General features: G+C 41.2%; 1 protein-coding gene across 1 annotated transcript; it reads left to right on the top strand.

The window, feature by feature from the left end:
- The first annotated feature begins 483 nt into the window (after positions 1–483).
- Positions 484–17075, top strand: colq (collagen-like tail subunit (single strand of homotrimer) of asymmetric acetylcholinesterase). Its single transcript, XM_064348420.1, has 18 exons — positions 484–623; positions 969–1356; positions 3519–3628; positions 4418–4513; positions 6284–6328; positions 6523–6549; positions 7579–7650; positions 9445–9507; positions 10012–10038; positions 10201–10245; positions 10569–10604; positions 10712–10792; positions 11663–11759; positions 13816–13955; positions 14132–14251; positions 14379–14505; positions 14627–14729; positions 14908–17075. The coding sequence occupies exons 2-18, from the start codon at positions 1260–1262 to the stop codon at positions 14975–14977; spliced, it is 1356 nt and encodes a 451-aa protein (XP_064204490.1). The 5' UTR covers positions 484–623; positions 969–1259; the 3' UTR covers positions 14978–17075.
- Positions 17076–17987: the final 912 nt, after the last annotated feature.

Here is a 17987-nt window from a genome sequence, read left to right as displayed (position 1 = left end):
TGACGTCGGGCTGATCCACTTATTTCTCTTCCTAATTTAAAACGACAATAGAGGCTGTAATATTCCTAAAGACAACATTTAAAATATTGAATCTATTCGTATGAAATTATTCACAAATTTTTGGTGCATTCTTATAAAAGCCTTTTGCTAACGAAATATCGCAGTTGCACTGAAAAGCATTTCATAGTATGGAGCAAATAAGTTATGATTCAAATAGTTTTAATTAATACTACAGCCTATCTCAGACCAGACGGCATTTAAATGTGAGTTTAAAAAGAGTTTATTCGTGTTTGCTGGGCACTTAACGCAATAGCTCTAGTGAATTTTATATTAATTTCGAAATTGTATTGCTGGCGTCTACATTTTGCCCTAATTCAGAAAATGCCGAGCTCAGTAAAGCAGTGGCCCTCTGTTTAATTGCACTGCCATTAATTCCAAGATAGCTAAAGCGGAGAGGCTAATAAATTCTGCCAAAACGTTGGACTGGTCGATAACTCCTGACGGCACTTGAATCTTGACTGGGGGAACCGTGCTGTACCTTTGTTTTATTTCAAAGTGTTGATTTAGTTATATGTGATATTTATCGTATTTGACCCCTGTTGTAACCATAAGAAATATATAAGGTAACTGCTGAATAATTTAATATTGTTTGTTACTATCGACAACATTTGCATGGTAAATATTTACACGCGCGTTTGAAAACGTTTGTGCAATTAGCATATGAGAAAAATGTTTTTTAGATTACAAAATTTCTGTAGCCTCCAATCTATAGCCTATAGGCCTATTGTTATCATTAATCCATTTGAAGAAATGTATATACATTTTTTAATCTGCGGCATATTTAATCTGCGGTGTATTTGAGGGCAGAATGCTAATCCATTTTAGTATAGATGGACACAGTGGTGCAGCGTATATGGTCGCCTCGCTGCCATTTCCATCCGTTACTATTTTGCTTTCTGTTTTTACAGGAAGCTGAGGGGAAACAAAAGCAACCGTTGCAGTAGTAAGAGAGTCTAATATTGGCGCTAAGGGCAGCTGACAGGCTGACTTCTGTAATTATAGCACTGTCTGGTGCAGGGCAAATATTTCACGGGCACTGGTTGGCATTCCGCTTTCCTAAAGGCGCAGGGACGCTGCCAGAGATAGGGACGTAAGGGATAGGAGAGTGAGGTAGAAGAGAGCAAGAGGGTGAGAGTGAAATCCCTACACTGACAGGAAGGAGATACGCGAGATAGAAGTGGAGATTACACCGGAGCAGCATGTTCCTGATCACGCTTGGATTCCACCTTCAGCTCCTTTTCTGCTGTGTGTTGTCCCACTCTGCTGTCTTGGACAACATTTTCTCCTTCCAAGCAGGTAATGCAGTATTATTGTAGAGCACTTGGACGATGTGTATATGTGTATGTCCCTATCCACTTGTATGCGTAGCCTACTTTTTATTTGTCTGTGCACGAGTATGTGTGCGCGCGAATATTCATGTCCGGTTTTCCATATTTGTGAATGCGTGTGCTTATGTGTCTATGCACATGTATCTGTGTGTGTATGTGTGTGCGTGTGTGTGTGCGTGCGTGCGTGTATGTGCACGCGCGCGTGTTGTACACATGTTGTTAGTCATATAGACTGCGATGCTCTCATTGTGCTTTTATGTCTTTCTGTAAATATAGTGGCTGCTGTTCTGCACTCTCCTGTTATGACATGTGGTTGGACTGGGGGAGCTCCCGTCCTAATGTAAAGCTGTTCCTATAAATAACCTTCCCCTGCTGCAGTGACACACACAGGCATGCTTTATTGCATATCTATAGAACAGAGCCAAACAAGGGCAACTTTCTGCTGTGAAAGTGATGTCTGTTGAGAAATACTGAGTATTTCCCTTTCATTAAAACTTCATTCATTCATTTATTTATCCAGATCATTCATCCGTATATTTTGTTTTATGTGCAAACTTTGCAGCAGTGTTTTGATTCTCAAAGCATCATTAGAGAGTTAGATCAGCTGTCACTCTTATACTTATTTAAGAAGAGGATATGTTTAATAGGTATCCTGCTTTTGATGTCCCAATAAATTCATATTGTATCTGGCATGCATATCTCACATCGATGTTAGGAAAGGAGAGATGTATTAGAGAAGAAATCAGGGTTTTCACTGAAATGGTTCTTGGTCATAGATATTCAATTTCAAATATTTATCAAGGTTGAAGTGGTTATAAAAGGTATGTTTTTTTATTTGCTTGTTTATTTTTATTTTGCCAGTTTCCAAGGCAAAGCCATAATCCTTTGCAGAGCTCTGGAACCAGATGGGATTTTTGAATTGACTTTAAAAATCTGTTGTTGAGGAAAACTGGAGGTGCTAGAGCTGTCTATTACATATGGGTACTGACGGTCATTCTTTCAATAATGTTAATCAATAATTTGGTAGCTCATTGAAAAATCTTTTCAATTGTGGATAGTCAGCCAAATTATTTTAATCTGGAAAGTTAGCATCTTGTTAGTTTTTCAACAAATTTGGCATTTTACCACCACATAGACATTCATAAATGCTAATGTCAGTAAACATTAATATGCATATGGTATGTGTTGGTATGTTGTGGTACTGTCATTGCATCTGAGGTGACATACAGTAATATGCTTAATGAAAAGTTGTGATTGTTGACCTAAGCATTTAGGAATGCTCAAATAGTTCTTATGATGGAATGTGTTACTGATATTTCATTCAGAGAACAACCAAAGATGTTCTTTAGGCAATTTGATGTATGTGTAATATATAAGATATAAGTCTTCTATCCTCCTGTAACTCCATTGGTCAGCAAATCAGCAGTCTCATCCCTTATATGAATAAATATGAAAGTTTATTTTTTTAGAATCTGGTAGATGAGAGTTCAGTGATGACTGCTCACACCTTTGAAGTGAAGGAAGTTTTTAAAAATTAACATCCTCAATGAATGTCCTCAAACTATAAAAAGGTAATTAATTTAAGAATATGTTGTGTGTCCAGTCTTCCTTCTGTTTTTGTAAAACAGAGCTTTTTCACAGGCAGCCCAGGTGCTAAATATGGTTCACTTTGGCATTTTAATCACTGAGAAGAAAAACAAATTATTATGCTCTAAAATGTCCAGCACAGAATCTGCTATAGCAATAGTTACACATATTGAAAAAGGCATCTTTTACTTACAGACATGCACAATGCAATATATTCATACATTTAGTATCTGCGGATGTTATATTTCACCATTTTAAAAGAAATCCGGGCCCCAACAATTAGTTGAAGGGCTCTGAGGTGGGCTGTTTTCAGAACCCAAGATCACCAGGAAGTTGGTTAGTGAACTGCTGTTGAATGATGGTATCATATAGTTATGGCAGGGCCTGTCCAGTGTCACAGTCATTCATTTTCACCAAACTCTGACCTTTAGTCATCACTTGCTGTGCCTTATTGCTCTCATGAGAGAATTTACTGCTATGAACCAAAAAAAATCACATTGGAATGTTCTGTGTTTTTTTTTTTTGTCACTATTCTTTTACTAGCTTTCCAATCATTGGATCAAAACAAGAAGTTCAACCCATGCTGTCTGCTGTCTCCTCCCCCTCCTCCACTGTTCCCTCCTCCCCCAGTCCTCTGGCTGAGACGCAGTTCTGTGAGTAACAGTCACATGGCTGGTACCTGACTGTCCATGGATCATGTGATTTGTCCACGGTCACATTGGAACGTATTCCCTTGCTCTCTGGAGCAAGCATCGATCTCTGATCAGGGACCAGAAATTTGCTCAGCTAACTTTCTGGGTGCTGATCAGTTATCAGTGGTATAGTGGGAATAGGGCACCATTTGGCGAACAGACCACATTTCCATACTTTCAAATCAGAAGCGTGAGTATTTCAGGAAGGAGCTCAGACTCCGCACTTCATCATGTTATACTGAGCAAACATACTGCTATGACAGTATCTCGGAAATAGGCAATCTTTCTTAAATGCGGTAATGTACTGTACATATGAACTTCTTAGCTGAAAGCACACTAGTTTTCAGATACAAATCTGTTCTGAGGGCTGAGTTAATGCAAAACATTCTAAACTTTGTGAAATTTCAGACAAGAATCTACCGTATAAATTCACCTGAGATAATCTGTTTTTGTACTTATTCTACTTTTATATTTTTATCAGCAGATGCACATTTGGCAGGGAGAAGATTTTTTTATTGCACCCATTACTGGCTTGATTTGCAGAACAAGTAAATGTTGCACTCGGTGTACTCAGAATGGCTCTCCTAGATATGAATAAATCATGACCATTCCAGAACTTTCAAGGGTCGAGTTATTGTTTGATCAATTGTTAGGTTTTATCAATAGATGAAATATGACTTGTTTGTTATTTTAACGGCATTGAAACATTGATATTCACCTGCATAATTCAAACCTGATTGTTTGGTTTAGAATAAAGACGAAGGTCCGGTAGTTGAACCTGAAAAGCCCACTGTTTCCACCTGTGCCCCGGGACCTCCAGGTCCCGCCGGACCTCATGGCCCTCAGGTAAGAACCATGTTTTTGCAAGGTGTGTTGTGAGAAGTAAGCTGTGTGTGGGGAAAGTTCTATAATTAAGAGCATATAGGTGAGAGTTTTGCATACAAATTGTTGTTGAGGAACAAAATTTGCGCATGGGATAGTAATGTATACAGTGTGGTGTAAAGTGAAAATCTTTGTGCTAAGTACGGTCAGTTATGACGACTGAGGTCTGTAGGGGATAGCAAGCTATGTAGAAGAAAGCTGTATAATGGACTGCTGTATGTACTTTTAGGTGTGTAGGGAATGGTTATGTGGTCAGGGGACAGCTCTGTGTACAGTGATATGTGCAGGAGGAAACTATATGTACAAAAATGTCTATAGCAAATATTAAATCTGTAGTGGACAGTAAGTACTAAGTAAAGGTAACTAAGAGCAGTAAGTTTTTGGTGAGAAGAATGCAGAACATTTCTATATACTGAGAAATGCATACACAGCACCAATTACCATAATGACAATAAATAAAGAACAAGTCTACAGTGTAGATGTGCCTGAAACATATTGGTGGTCAATAGGAAGTGGGACGTTTGAGACATAATGGAATATAAGGAACATTGTGATGTGTAATGGGATAGTGTGAGGTATGGGAGAATGTGTAGAGGGACAGCATGAGGTACAGGAGACAGTGTGCAGTTAGGGAGAAGTGTACGGTACAGGGGAGAACGGGAGGTGAAAGAGACATTATGATATATAATGGGACAGGATGAGGTATGGGAAACAGTGTTGTGTATAGGGGGACTGTGTGTAGGTAGGGGCCAGTGTGCTAAATTGGGGAAACAGTGAGACTTGGGGGGCAGTGTCAAGTATGGTAGCAGTGGTGATGTTTACCTGTACAGTGTCTGGAGAGTGGTATATCATGGAAACAATGAGTAAGGGTGAATATTGCAAGGTATGGGAGAAATTGTGGTGTATTGGGGGACAGTGTGTAATTTGAGGGACAATGTGGTGTATGGGGAAGCATATGGTGTATTTGAAAAACAGTGTGTTATATAAGGGGACAGTGTGAGGTATGGGAGACAGCGGGTTGTATAGGGGCTGTAAAAGTGTAGTGACAGCATGAAATGCAGGGAACTACTCCTAGTGTTGAGAGGACTATATGAGCTCATGTACTCTCCTGTTTTGAGTGAGATGAGGATTCCTCGGACCCTGCGACCCAGTGGCTCATTAACGCTCTACATTTAGCAGAGACAGAAATAGCCTTTTTCCACTTCCTGCTCCTGATCGACAGACACTGTCCAGAAACATCCCAGCAACATTTCTGTCCACTAATACTTGTTTGCGTTGTGACATTTAATTTGAGAGTACATGCATTAAAGTGTGTGTGTGTGTGTGTGTGTGTACGTGTGTGTGTGGGTGTGTGTGTATACGTGTTTATGTGTGTGTGTGTGTGTACTTGTGTTTATTGGTATAATGTGGTGTAAAATCAATGACTGCGTATGAATGACACCATTGACATCGATAAATTAACCCAGCTGTGTGAGTAACTGTGGTTGAACATGACAAGAGTAAACTTATTTTGATAGTATGATTGGAGTTAACAAAGATAAATTCTGAGTTTGGTAACAAAAGTTTTTAAAAAAAACATTCACTCCTACCTTTCCTAAGTGGAGGAAAATCTTTGTGGGACTTATTCTGTGGGACTTATATTTGTGATAAGAGTTCATGTGAATAAAAATAATTTCAGCTATCCACTGTGGGTGCAACTTTCTGATATTTTATTGACCTGCTTTTTGTTTCTAGGGTCCAATGGGAATACCAGGATTGCAGGGACCAAAGGGAGAAAAGGTAAACCCTTTTCTTTAAAGAGATCAAAGGTGGTGTTTGCTCCTTGTACTTTGCCATTTTAAGCAGTATTCTTTCATACTGCTTGTCAACCATGTTGTTTATACACAATAATCTTGATATGACATTCAGTGGAACCTCCTTCTTGGAAGTACACTTGTGCAATGATGAATTTTCTTTCCCTCCTTGGTTGTCAGGGTGAAATCGGAAGACCTGGAGCAAAGGTGAGTGACTCCATTACTCTTTCAATTTCCGTCCCATAAGTGAATTTGCTAAACGAAAGAGCTACAACATCTCTTGTTCCCGTGTGGCAGTGATTGATATTGCTCCAACACATTACAGTCATTATGAAATTCTATGCCAGTACAACCTTGACACACAGAACAACGGGGCACTGTATTTCTGGGAAGTGCAGGGCGAGGGAGTGCCATCAGTCTGATTTTATCCATTGGAGTGGGGCCTCTTTCATATGCACTGCCTGCATCCGAGTAAAGGTTTTCTATTAGCTAAAGCCAAATCAGAACTAAAATACTGCAATCCCACAGGTCACAGGGGCTTCCCATGGCCCTCTGTATTGCTGGGACTGTGGGTGTAGAGGGGGCGTTTGGGGAGTCAGGTTCACAGGGACACAGCATGTAAAGAGCAGTCAGTAACAGGAAATTATACAAGCTGCAAACCATTGGTTGTTGCATCTGGAGCTGAAAGCCTAAATGTGCCCTACAGCATTGCTGTGTAATTTAGCTTAGTGCACAGTGTGGGCCCATAAATCATTTTATTCCCACAGCCAGGGACTCCTGCTCTTTATGCAGTCTATCATTTAATTAAAGGGAACAAAATGACAGGCCTTGTTACAATCAATTTCCTCCTCTGTGGGGTGCTCTATGTCCAGATAAACATGTTGCAGACAGGGTGTGTTCTCTGCCCCATTGTTTCCTTTTAAATATTTCTCAAAAAATTATTTCACTCACTGTTAAATGTTTATGTATATCCAAATGTGGATCAATAAAGATACGCATCCTACACATGCTATTTTAATGCACATATATAAATGAACACACATACCTGTATATTTCCTACATGTTACACGTACAGACATTCGTATTTTTGATTTGGGACACTTGCTGTGCTGGTGCTACAGATTCACATTGGGTGTTGTCTGATCTGTGCTTTTGGTGTGGGCAGAATCTGATTGGTGCAGTGGGTCCTCATCAGGATAAAGACAGGATTCCTAGTATATTGTCCTGTTTCTCTAGGGTCGAACAGGTCCACCAGGTCTCCCAGGGCGACAGGGACCACCTGGGTGGGCAGGACCAAAGGGGCCCAAAGTGAGTAAGTCTCTTTCTGGTGATCTGAGTAACTCTGCGGAGGAGTAGTATTAGAGTTAGTCAAGGTACAGTCTGAAGACCAAGGCGGAAAATGGGCAGTGACCCATTCCTCATAGAGTTTGTTCCACTCCTGGGGAGCTAGGGTGGAGAAGCTCCATGGTCAGGACGAGCGAGAACCATTCGCCTGGACGGCAGGGAATGCAAGTCATCTTGCTACAGCTGAACAGAGTGGTCGAGCTGGTGTGTTGGGTTGAATTATGTCCTGTAGGTAAACAGTGGCAGTCCTGTTAGCTGCAGTGTAGGCCAGCGTCAGGACTTTGAACCTGATCTTTGCAGCGACCGGTGGCCAGTGGAGTGACGTCAGCAGGGGAGTAACATGCAAGAAGTGTAGTGTAGTGTAGTTGTAGTGGCTGTATGGCACATGCTGATAGGCTTGAAAGAAGGGAGTTGCAGGGAGATTATCATGCCCTGGATGAGTAGCTGGGTGGAGTACATGGTCAGATATGGTCGAATCCTCCTGATGTTGTACATTAGGAATTTGCTTGACCGGGATGTTGCCATGATGTGCACCTCAAAGTCGAGCTGGTCATATAGGACCACCCCCAGATTTTTTGCAGAGTAAGAGGCAGTCACTCTGGTACCATTGACAGTGATGGAGAGCTCCCGTAATAGGGTGGTCTTGTGAGGGATGAAGGGCAGCTCTGTCTTGTCATAGTTGAGCTTCATAGTTGAGCTTCAGGCCATCTATGTTGAGTTGTCAGGCGAGACAGGCAGATATTTTGTCATTAACCTGTGTGGTAGAGGGAGGGAAAGAGAAGAAGGGTTGTGTATCATCAGCATAACAGTGATTAGAGAAGTCATGTGAATTAATGACTGAGCCAAGAGATTTGGTGTAAATGGAGAACAGCAGAGGCCCCAGTACAGATCCCTGTGGGACTTCTGTAACAAGGGGATGAGGTGCAGAGACAGACCCGAGCCAGGTGACCTGGTAGGAACCAAACCAAGAGAGGGCAGTCCCAGAAATGCCCATCTCAGGCTGTGTGGAGATGAATAGTTAGTGGCGGACCATGTCGAATGCTGCAGACAGGTCTAGGAGGATCAGGACAGTGGAAAGGAAATGGCTCTTGTAGTGGCAATTGCCTCCGTCTCAGCCAGGTGGTCAGTCTTAGTTGAGTGCCAGTTCAAAAACCGAACTGGTGAGGGTCAATTAAGTTGTTCTGATGGACATGGCTTTGTAACTCTTTCCAGAATGATATATTTCAGCAATTCTTTTCCCATCTCTTCTGGTATTTCCTTTGATTGTAGCATAGTGTGCTTGTAGAAACTTTGCGGTGACTACTTCACTCTGATGGTAAGGTTCAATATGAGTGAGGTTCAAATTCAGCAGGACTGGGTGCAATTAAATCTGGCTGTGTTCAATCAGCTAAATCTGATTATCAATTAAATTTGGTTAATGGGTTGATGAGGTAACTAAGGGGGCAATTACGTTTTCACATGGACGATATGGGTGTTTGATAACTTTTTTCATTAAATAAATGCAAAAACTATTTTAAAAATGTGTTTCGTGTTTACTCATTTTCCCTTTGTCCAATATTACATTTTGTCTAAAGACTTGAACAAAATGAGCAATAATAGAGGGAAATGGAATGGGGACTCCTTCATGGCACTGTATACTATTACGTGGTACCATTAGGAGCACAGGGTATTCGAGGAGTGTGAACCAGAACACAGTCAGTCTTTCCTGTCCTTGAATTCTGGCACTATCCTGACTTCATCTGTCTGGTTTTATTACAGGGTGAAAAGGGAGACCCAGGGCTTATGGGTCTACCTGGAGCAAGAGGACCAATGGGGCCTAAGGTCTGTATGTCCCATTGAATCATAGCATGCAGACGAATAAAACATGCCATCATATGCTGCTGCATATAAGGAACCCTTAATTATTGAAATAGAAACCATAACTAAAAACCTGCAATCTAGAACCATCATTTTAAAAGTGGTTTATTTTGAAGCAAATTATTTTAGAAATGTGTTAATACAAACATAATTTGTTGAATGAGTAATTGTAATTGTAATTGTAATGAGTGTCTGTATATTAGCAAGAAGTATTTTAAACTTTAAAAAAATCATTAAATGTCTGGTGGGGTGTTGAGAAAACATATCTAAAAATAACAAAATTTTCCATTTGCACAAACAACATTTGCACAATCAGTCTTGAAAGGACTCAGGCAGCGTTACTACTTCAAGTGGAATATCTGCTATTTTTAGAGTCTGTCCTCTGCTGCCTGTGTGAAAATGATCTTAGAGAGCAGACAGGAGTAAATTCATGCATGACAGATGCTGAAAGTTTCCATTCCTCTACAGGGCTTGCCTGGATACAAAGGTGAAAAGGTGAGCAGTTATCTGTTTTATTATACACTCATTTCCAGCTGTTGCTTCCTTGCTGCAGTTCCTACAGACATTTACTGCCATTTTGGCTCATATTTACTGAAAAATAATGATTCCCCAGCTGGAGTCTGACTTCAGGTTCTTCATTTCTCTTTGTTCTGTCAGGGGTCTCGAGGAGACCGTGGCGAGCGTGGGCTGAAAGGGGACAAGGTGGGGTTCGGCCTTCGTGTCCTGGATGCAACCTTGGGTGCTCTCCATCAAGTTTTATTGCAAAATCACGGCCCTTCCACTTCCAGTTCATTCTCTTATACTGAAATCTCTCTTTTACTTTATGCTACTGTATATTCTTCTTGTATGCACGGATATGATATGATTTTCTTTGTAACCAAGCAGACGGTTACATTATTTCCATCTTGGCTGCAATTTATTGCCTCTGAATTACCACTAAGCCAGTAACTGAAAAAGAGTTCATCTCAATGCTGTCTATTGATGAAACTACAAGAGGAGATCCTCATTGCCGCTTTGTGTTTCAGGGTACAATGGGTCTCCCTGGAATGCTGGGACAAAAGGTTAGTACACACTGAAGTTTATCATGAGTATACAAAAATATGTTCATCTCACACGTTTGTCAGTTGTCAACGGTTGTTTGTGAGTAATTCATAACTCTCTTCCTCAGGGTGAAATGGGTCCAAAGGGAGAGCCCGGTGTCCCCGGGAACAGGGGGCCTACTGGTCGGCCTGGCAAGAGGGGCAAACAGGTGAGATGCCATTGGAGAGTAAAGTTAGAAACAGCATTGCTCAATAAAAATATATTTGAAGCAGGCAAGCAGCTTCTTCTCAAAAAAATACCCATGCATTTAATTTTGAGTTGTGAGGGGCCATTCCTGTATGTGTTAAATTTGAAATATTAATTCAATTACATTGGTATGCTGGCAATTTGACTATTTCTGGGACTTTTCCATTGTTGAGACTTCTGTTCTCTTTCACACACACTTACACGCACACGTACACACACACACGCTCACGCACACACGCACAAACACACATATTCTGCATAAACATTTATCCTTCATACCGCTTGTATTGTTAAATTGCCCATAATCTTTTCACATTCCTTACATTTTTGCTGATAAATTAATGCGTACAGGATGTGTTCTTTCACTCCTACTGCCCTTTTTATCATGTGATGAATGGTTTCCTGGACTAAATTAGTCAGGAAATGTCTCCTCCATTTAAAGCTGTGCTTTGATAATTGCCTCAGACCTACTTCAGCTTTGCTTTAGGGCCATCCTTAGTACTGCGGGATCCTGTCAATCTCCCTGATAGCTCCAGAAATGTGTACCATGAAGCTCTGTTTGTGGCTGTTGGACCTGAATAATATACGATTAGGGTACTGACACAGTGCCATCTGAAATGTCACTTTCACAAAGTTATTAGCCAAGCGGTGTAACATGAGTAAATAGGCTTTCCCAGAAGTGGCTCCAGTGTCACAGTCTGCCAGGGAGGACTGTAGGAAGGAAGAGGTTCTCTTCTGTGACAGGTGCTGAGAGGAAGCCATTGCATTATGGGTAGTGGAAAGAAGTTCCTAAAGTTTACTGTCAGTGACAGTGATGGACTTTCTGATTCAGGGAATGAAGGGAGATCCTGGGGTTTTTGGCGCTATGGGTCCTGCAGGTCCTCCTGGCCCCATTGGCCACCCCGGGCCTCCAGGCATGCCTGCTTCAGGTAAGATCATTTATAGCATCTCTCCAGTAAATAGGATCAGTATGTAGGCCTATACTCTCAGTACAAAGGGCTACAGTATTAAAAGTATATGCAGTTGTGGGACAGTATGTGTGTTCACAAGTTCTGTGTATGAATCTGTAAGGTTGGAGAGTCAGTGCATGTTGCTGCAGGTTCAGTATGAGAAGCTACAGGGTCTGTATGTGTAGAAGTAGGGTCAATATGCGTGCTGCAGGGCCTGTGTTTGGATCTGTGTGGCTGGCATATGGAGCTGTAGGTTCAGGATAGGAGTAAGGAGCTAGAGGATTAGCATAATTGAGATGGAGCTGGCATTACAACATTAGAGCATTGGCAAGTTAGAACTGCCACTGCAGGAAGTAACACCGGCTGTGTATTTAGCTGCTGGAGAACTTGATACACCCCAAGGTGAAACCGATATATAGGAAGATTCTGAAGCCGTGACATCATGGTCTTATCCTGATTGATGGGGAAGGGGAACGAGGAGAAAGCTGGCTGCAGACATACAAATATTTTGTCACCACATAATTAAAATGACAGCTGGTGTCTTGTTCGCATTTCTTTGCAAATTAAGTTGATTGCTTATTCTACAATGATTGACAAGTGAAACTGAGGATGTTGAATGAGATGCATGCATGCAGATCACAGAGCTATTAACCCTCCTGCATGTGTGTCTGGAACTCCCTTATGCTTCTCAAGGTAATTATATCTCTCTATTTGATACTGCAAGAGTTGATGCTGCACATTCAGTCTATCTGAAGCATCTCTGTGAGATGAACAGGGACAATTACTTTATGACTTTGGCAGCAAGAGTATAACACATTCAAAACATTGTGTCCTGTAAAGAAAATGTGCAATACAAGAAAACATTAATTTTCCTGTGAAAATATAAATTGAATATATATTGGAGTTGAACAGTCATAAAATTCAAAAATACATACAGTATGAACATGATGGCTGAAAGTATTGTAAGAATCCCCTCAGAAACCAAACAATGGAAGTATCTGAGTGGCAAAGGAACCCGTATAATCTTACCTGGTGCTACCGGAATGGGATAAATTTAATGATATCTTGTTGGTCTCCAAAATCATGTTTTAACCTTTCGTCTGTGATAACAGTTTTACGTAGAAGGAGACTGAAAATGATCCGCCTGTAGTGTGGCTCTATACAGATTGCTATCTATTTTGGTAGATGTGGGTGTGTCTCTGGTGTGTATCGCCTGCGTAGATAGATAAATGTCTGTCTTGCTATGGCATTAGTGTCTAGGCGAGTGACTGCAGGGTGCAGATATCCTGAGTTCTACGTGTCTCTTAGGACCTTAAAACTGCTGGGTGTGCAGCGGTAAGATTCAAAGAGGAATGCCAGGTTAAAGTGAATGCAGTTTATTGTACAGTGTGTTCAAAAATGGCTATATACAATGGTACAAAATGTGTGTGGAGTAGAATAGCTATACACAAATGGCACACAGGAGACTGTGATGACGAGTCTCCTCGAACCATTCCACTTTTCCCCTTATATACCCAAGGATCAAAGGAGAACGCCAAGTCGTCAAATAAAGACACAATCAAAACAAAACAGTAACATTATTTATCCAGCTTGTCCAATCGCTGTAAACCTGGGTTAACCTTCGTAGTACAGCTGGGTGTTGACCTGTTCACTTTTGAATGGTGTTACAAGATCTTTAGTCAGCGCCCGCTGTACACCATCATTTACAAAATGCTAATCCAGTAGAATGTTTTTAAACTGACATCGTCTTTTATCAAACCCTGCTGACTTCCTGTTAGCTCAGTAAACACAGTCTGTTTTCCTTTTGGGGTCAGATAAGGGGCACACTCCTGTAAAACTGCCTTACAGTTTGAATCCACACAAAAGACTCAGTAACACACTTTTGAAATTGTATGTCCCTGTGCTTTTGCATTCAGACAATATGTCTCCTAAAGCAGAACCATTCTAGTATAATTCTAAATATGTTACAGTTTCCTTGATGAGGGTACATTCAGTTTTTTCCCTATTGTCACCTACCTCATTATTCCTCTTATAGGGGTCTTTATGGTTGGACCGAAGGGTGAGAGGGGGCTTCCTGGAGCCCCTGGTCGATGCAACTGTAACTCCCCCATGAGTGTCAACAGCCCCCCCAACGATGAACACTCGTCCTGGAGCGCCTATGCAAAAGTACCTGCGGTAAGAAATGTGGGCTCTGGTGACTCTGTCTTTTCAAATCTTTTTGTTTTCCTAAGTTTCATAATTCTTGGCTCCAGTGTTTATTCCTGAAAGCTTATGTTTGGAGGGATCGATTATTTCTTGAAACAAGCCTATCTTCAGATTGTTGTTTATTTGAATGTCTGTCCCTTATTTAGATATTTGTGGTAAACAGTGAAGAGGAGCTGGACCATCTTCACACTGACAATGCACTCGCTTTCCGAAAAGATCAGAGGTCACTTTATTTCAAGGACAATGCTGGATGGTTTCCCATTCAGGTACTTCACACAAGTAAACCACACTCTCTGTGATAGTCAGTGTACCATCTGGCTTACCGGATTCTAATGGATTTTCATTTTTTGCCTTACTTAGTAGTATGGAATAAAATTAAAACTCTCATTCTAGCTGACCCCCTTCCAGTCTACAGAGAATGCCCCAGATCTGGAGGGCTTCTGTGGTGATGGTATTGTCCAGGCCTACAATGGAGAGGAGTGTGATGATGGAAACAAAGTGGTCACAGACAGTTGCATCAGTGAGTCATGAGATTCCATTATGATGTCATCACTCAGGAATGCATCTGTAATTACCATGCAGTGAAGAGTGCACACCTGACCAACAGGTCTCACAGCCCCTCCTCCCCTTCCTTTATACAGAGTGCCAAGAAGCATACTGTGGTGATGGATATCGTCATGAAGGAGCAGAGGAGTGTGATGGAAAAGACTTTGGTTTCCAGACATGTAAATCATATCTTCCAGGGTAGGTGCTTTTTATCAGCCATGTTTCTTTGCTTGCTTGCCAGTGTAATTTGATAATCAGTGTACACCTAAATATATATTTCTATTCTGAATACATTCTGCCAGCCACCTTATATGTGGCAGAAAAGCTTTTTCAGAGCTTTCTGATGATTACTCACATGCTTGCTGTTGCATTGCAGGTCTTATGGGCAGCTCAAGTGCACAGAGCACTGTCTCATTGACTCCACAAACTGCAAGTATTTTACATGAGGGAAACAGGGGAGCATCTGCTGGATCCCACTGTGTCACATGTGCCTGTTACCTAACAGCACTGAGGCAATGCAAAATCACTGCAAGTGAAACAAGAAAAGAAATGGCAACAAACTCGCCAATGTAAAAACCATAAGCATAATCTCTGTTTGTTTGCTGCTGAAAGAGCATATAGCAGATGTCAGGATTTTATTTTTATTTTTTTACCCGGTAACAGGAAAACGTACAGGACCACTGCATTTCTGTCTTAACAATAACTCAACCAGAGCTTCACTGGCTCTGCTAGCTCCACTTCTCTGTTCTCTGGAGCTTGGCTACAGGTCTGAGGACAAAGCCTTTCTATGAGGGGTGTGTTCTGAGAAAAAGAAGCCAATCACTATGGGAGACTCGACCGGTGGAAGCAGAGCAACATTACCTCGACTTAGGACTGTTAAAGAGAACATTCAGGTCATTGGAAGATTTCAGATTGTCCACCCCCAAGGGTGCTGTGTATTTAAATACAATGTGAATTAATATAATATTTGCATGTGACTGAGCGTCATGTTTCCAAGGCAACAAGAGTTACCTGGAAAGCATGTAACTGAGGCAACAGGACTGTTACCGTAAGCTATGTACAGTTATAATGAGTAGATTGACTGTTCCACATTTGTGTTCAAGGTCAGGTATACAATTGTGCTTTGAACCAGATGACAGATAGTATAATCATCTTGAACTGAATAACAGGGCCTTGTTCATGAAGTTACATGTTTCTTATAAAAGGGACAAAAGCAGATGGCCAAGGGTATAGGCTGAGAAAAAGCTCTTGGTCAAAGCTGACCGGCCAAAAGTCCCCCATTACGAGAGCATATATAAATATATGCTTTTATGTGAGCTTTGTGACCTTTTTGACATTCTTAGGTCAGCCTATGGTCTTGCAAAGCTCAGATCTAAGGTTTGTGTGGCATGGTCAACAGTGACTCAGGAAACCAATCGTTAAACCATTATTGCCACACAAATATATGTAAAACATTGATAAACTAATACATAACACAAAGTAAGGGGGCAGGAAGATTTGTTATTGAAAGTGAAATCTCACTGTATTTCTTCAGTATGTGTGCTTTGGTGTCGTACATTGGCATACTGCTGGAAACCCTGTCCGCATGGCTTGCAGCCAGTGAGGGAAAGAGATTAATTAATTTGTATTTTCATTAGTTAAGTGGGCAGAGCAAATCTCTTGGTGCTTATTGTAAAACGCTGACTACTTCCAAAAGGAGACTACAGTTTCCTCATGCTATTTGCTGCAGAGTGACTGTTAGGATACTGCAAGGCCCACTGCCATCAGTATGTATCCTGCTTCATTTTCAGAGCTCAACTATACATATGACATACCTCGTCATCCGGCCTGCCTGCATTCGCTGTGGCTGTCTCTCCTGTCACCAGAATGTGTATAAAAGGTTATAATTGAGAGTGATCAACAACATGTGGAGGCTTCACCTACTATAGGGTACTTGAAGGCTCACATGCCCATTTCATTAAAAAGCCATTTCAACAAAAATGTGAAATACACCCATATAGTATTAGACTGGTGTACTACTCATTTCCTTTTCCATTTTATCTGTTTTAAATACAAAGGCATTGAAGCAGACATGATATTTGTCTGGATGTGTATCTATGTAATCTGCTTTACCCATGTAATATATGGTTATAATAAAATTGAATATGCTATGATGTAATGTGATATTTATATAAGCTACAGGTGGTAGTGCGATTGTGATGTGGTAAAGTTGCATGTTCATGGTTCAGTACCATTTAAACTACAACCAATTGCCAAAGAGTCGATGTGAATTTCTAAGTCTGAAAAGTGAACATAAAACACAATCGACACTATGTTACATTGTTAATAAATTAAAAGATGCTCCTCTGCAAGTAAATTAAAGCTAATGTATTACGTACCTGCTGGTAGCATGTTAAAAATCATTATCAAAAACTTGTGAAATGGTGTATGTTCTGTCATTTTGAGAAGGGAAAAGCATATATAAGCATTAGCTGAGCCTTAATTGTACTCCCAACATGATTTATACAGACATATTGTGGATGAATAAAAAATACAGAAAGTTAATTTGTGGAGATGGTGTGCATTCTCTTACTGTTAAGCTATTCTCGGCCTTGGTCTTTGCTTCCTCATTGATCCTAACAGCCTTTCAATTTACTGCTCCTGCCAATGACCTCTGCAATGAATGTGTGGGTGTTGCTGTCACTCTGATGTAGTGGAGGGGAGGGCTAATATGGAGCATAGGTGGCGTGAGTGAAAAAGACAGAGAGGTTCATCGCTGCTGTCTTTCAGAGGACGTGCAGCTGGAGTCTTTATACGCACTGACAGTGATGGAGCTGCTATTGACGTTCTTTCAGTGCTGGCAGTGAATGAGTGATTGAGCGGAGCAGCACAGGAAACACTGTCAGCAGGTCGGTCAGAAGTGCTGCGCAGGGATTTAGTGGTTAACGGCACAGAAGACCTCAGCCTGTCTCTGAGCCTCTGCGAGGACACGCCCCCACTGTCTCCTTCTGGGAGCAGAAGCCCTGTGTCATGGATTTTTTGCTGCCTGCTGAAGCAGCTCCATTTGGCTGATGGTTCGAGCTGAGGTGGGAGTGCGGCATGTGGCAAGAGGCCAGGGGAGCAGATGAAGATAGGTTTAAAGCTGGGTGCCCACTGCTAACTGTATTAGGCCGCAGCACTTCTCCCTCAAATTGCATTAAGAAAATTTGCAAGCAGAGATGCCCAAGTAAAAAGCCTACATGTCCTTTTTATACCATCTACACTCCTTTCCCTGAGCTGGCTAGATTTGATTTATAAATCCTCCTCTAAGAATCTCATAAATGTTGTATTCTTCTCTTCGGTTCTCCCCAGTAGTGGACAGAAACATCTGCCAACATCTTACCTGGGCAGTCTCTCAGTTATGAACTATAACCAGAACTAAATAAATTGTCTGCACCTTAACTGTCTCAAAAATATTTAATTTGTTCTTGATCTGTT

The sequence above is a fragment of the Anguilla rostrata genome, chromosome 1, assembly GCF_018555375.3.
Source record: "Anguilla rostrata isolate EN2019 chromosome 1, ASM1855537v3, whole genome shotgun sequence".
Lineage (NCBI taxonomy): Eukaryota > Metazoa > Chordata > Actinopteri > Anguilliformes > Anguillidae > Anguilla > Anguilla rostrata.
Note: the sequence above shows the minus strand (reverse complement) of the source record. Positions and strands in the feature narration are given on the sequence as shown.

Excerpts from the sequence above, each read along its gene's own strand:
- colq (XM_064348420.1), top strand. The coding sequence starts at position 1,260 with ATGTTCCTGATCACGCTTGGATTCCACCTTCAGCTCCTTTTCTGCTGT. Across the intron at positions 1,357-3,518 it reads CATTTTCTCCTTCCAAGCAG|CTTTCCAATCATTGGATCAA; the intron begins GTAATGCAGTAT and ends TTCTTTTACTAG. Across the intron at positions 10,039-10,200 it reads CTGGATACAAAGGTGAAAAG|GGGTCTCGAGGAGACCGTGG; the intron begins GTGAGCAGTTAT and ends TTGTTCTGTCAG.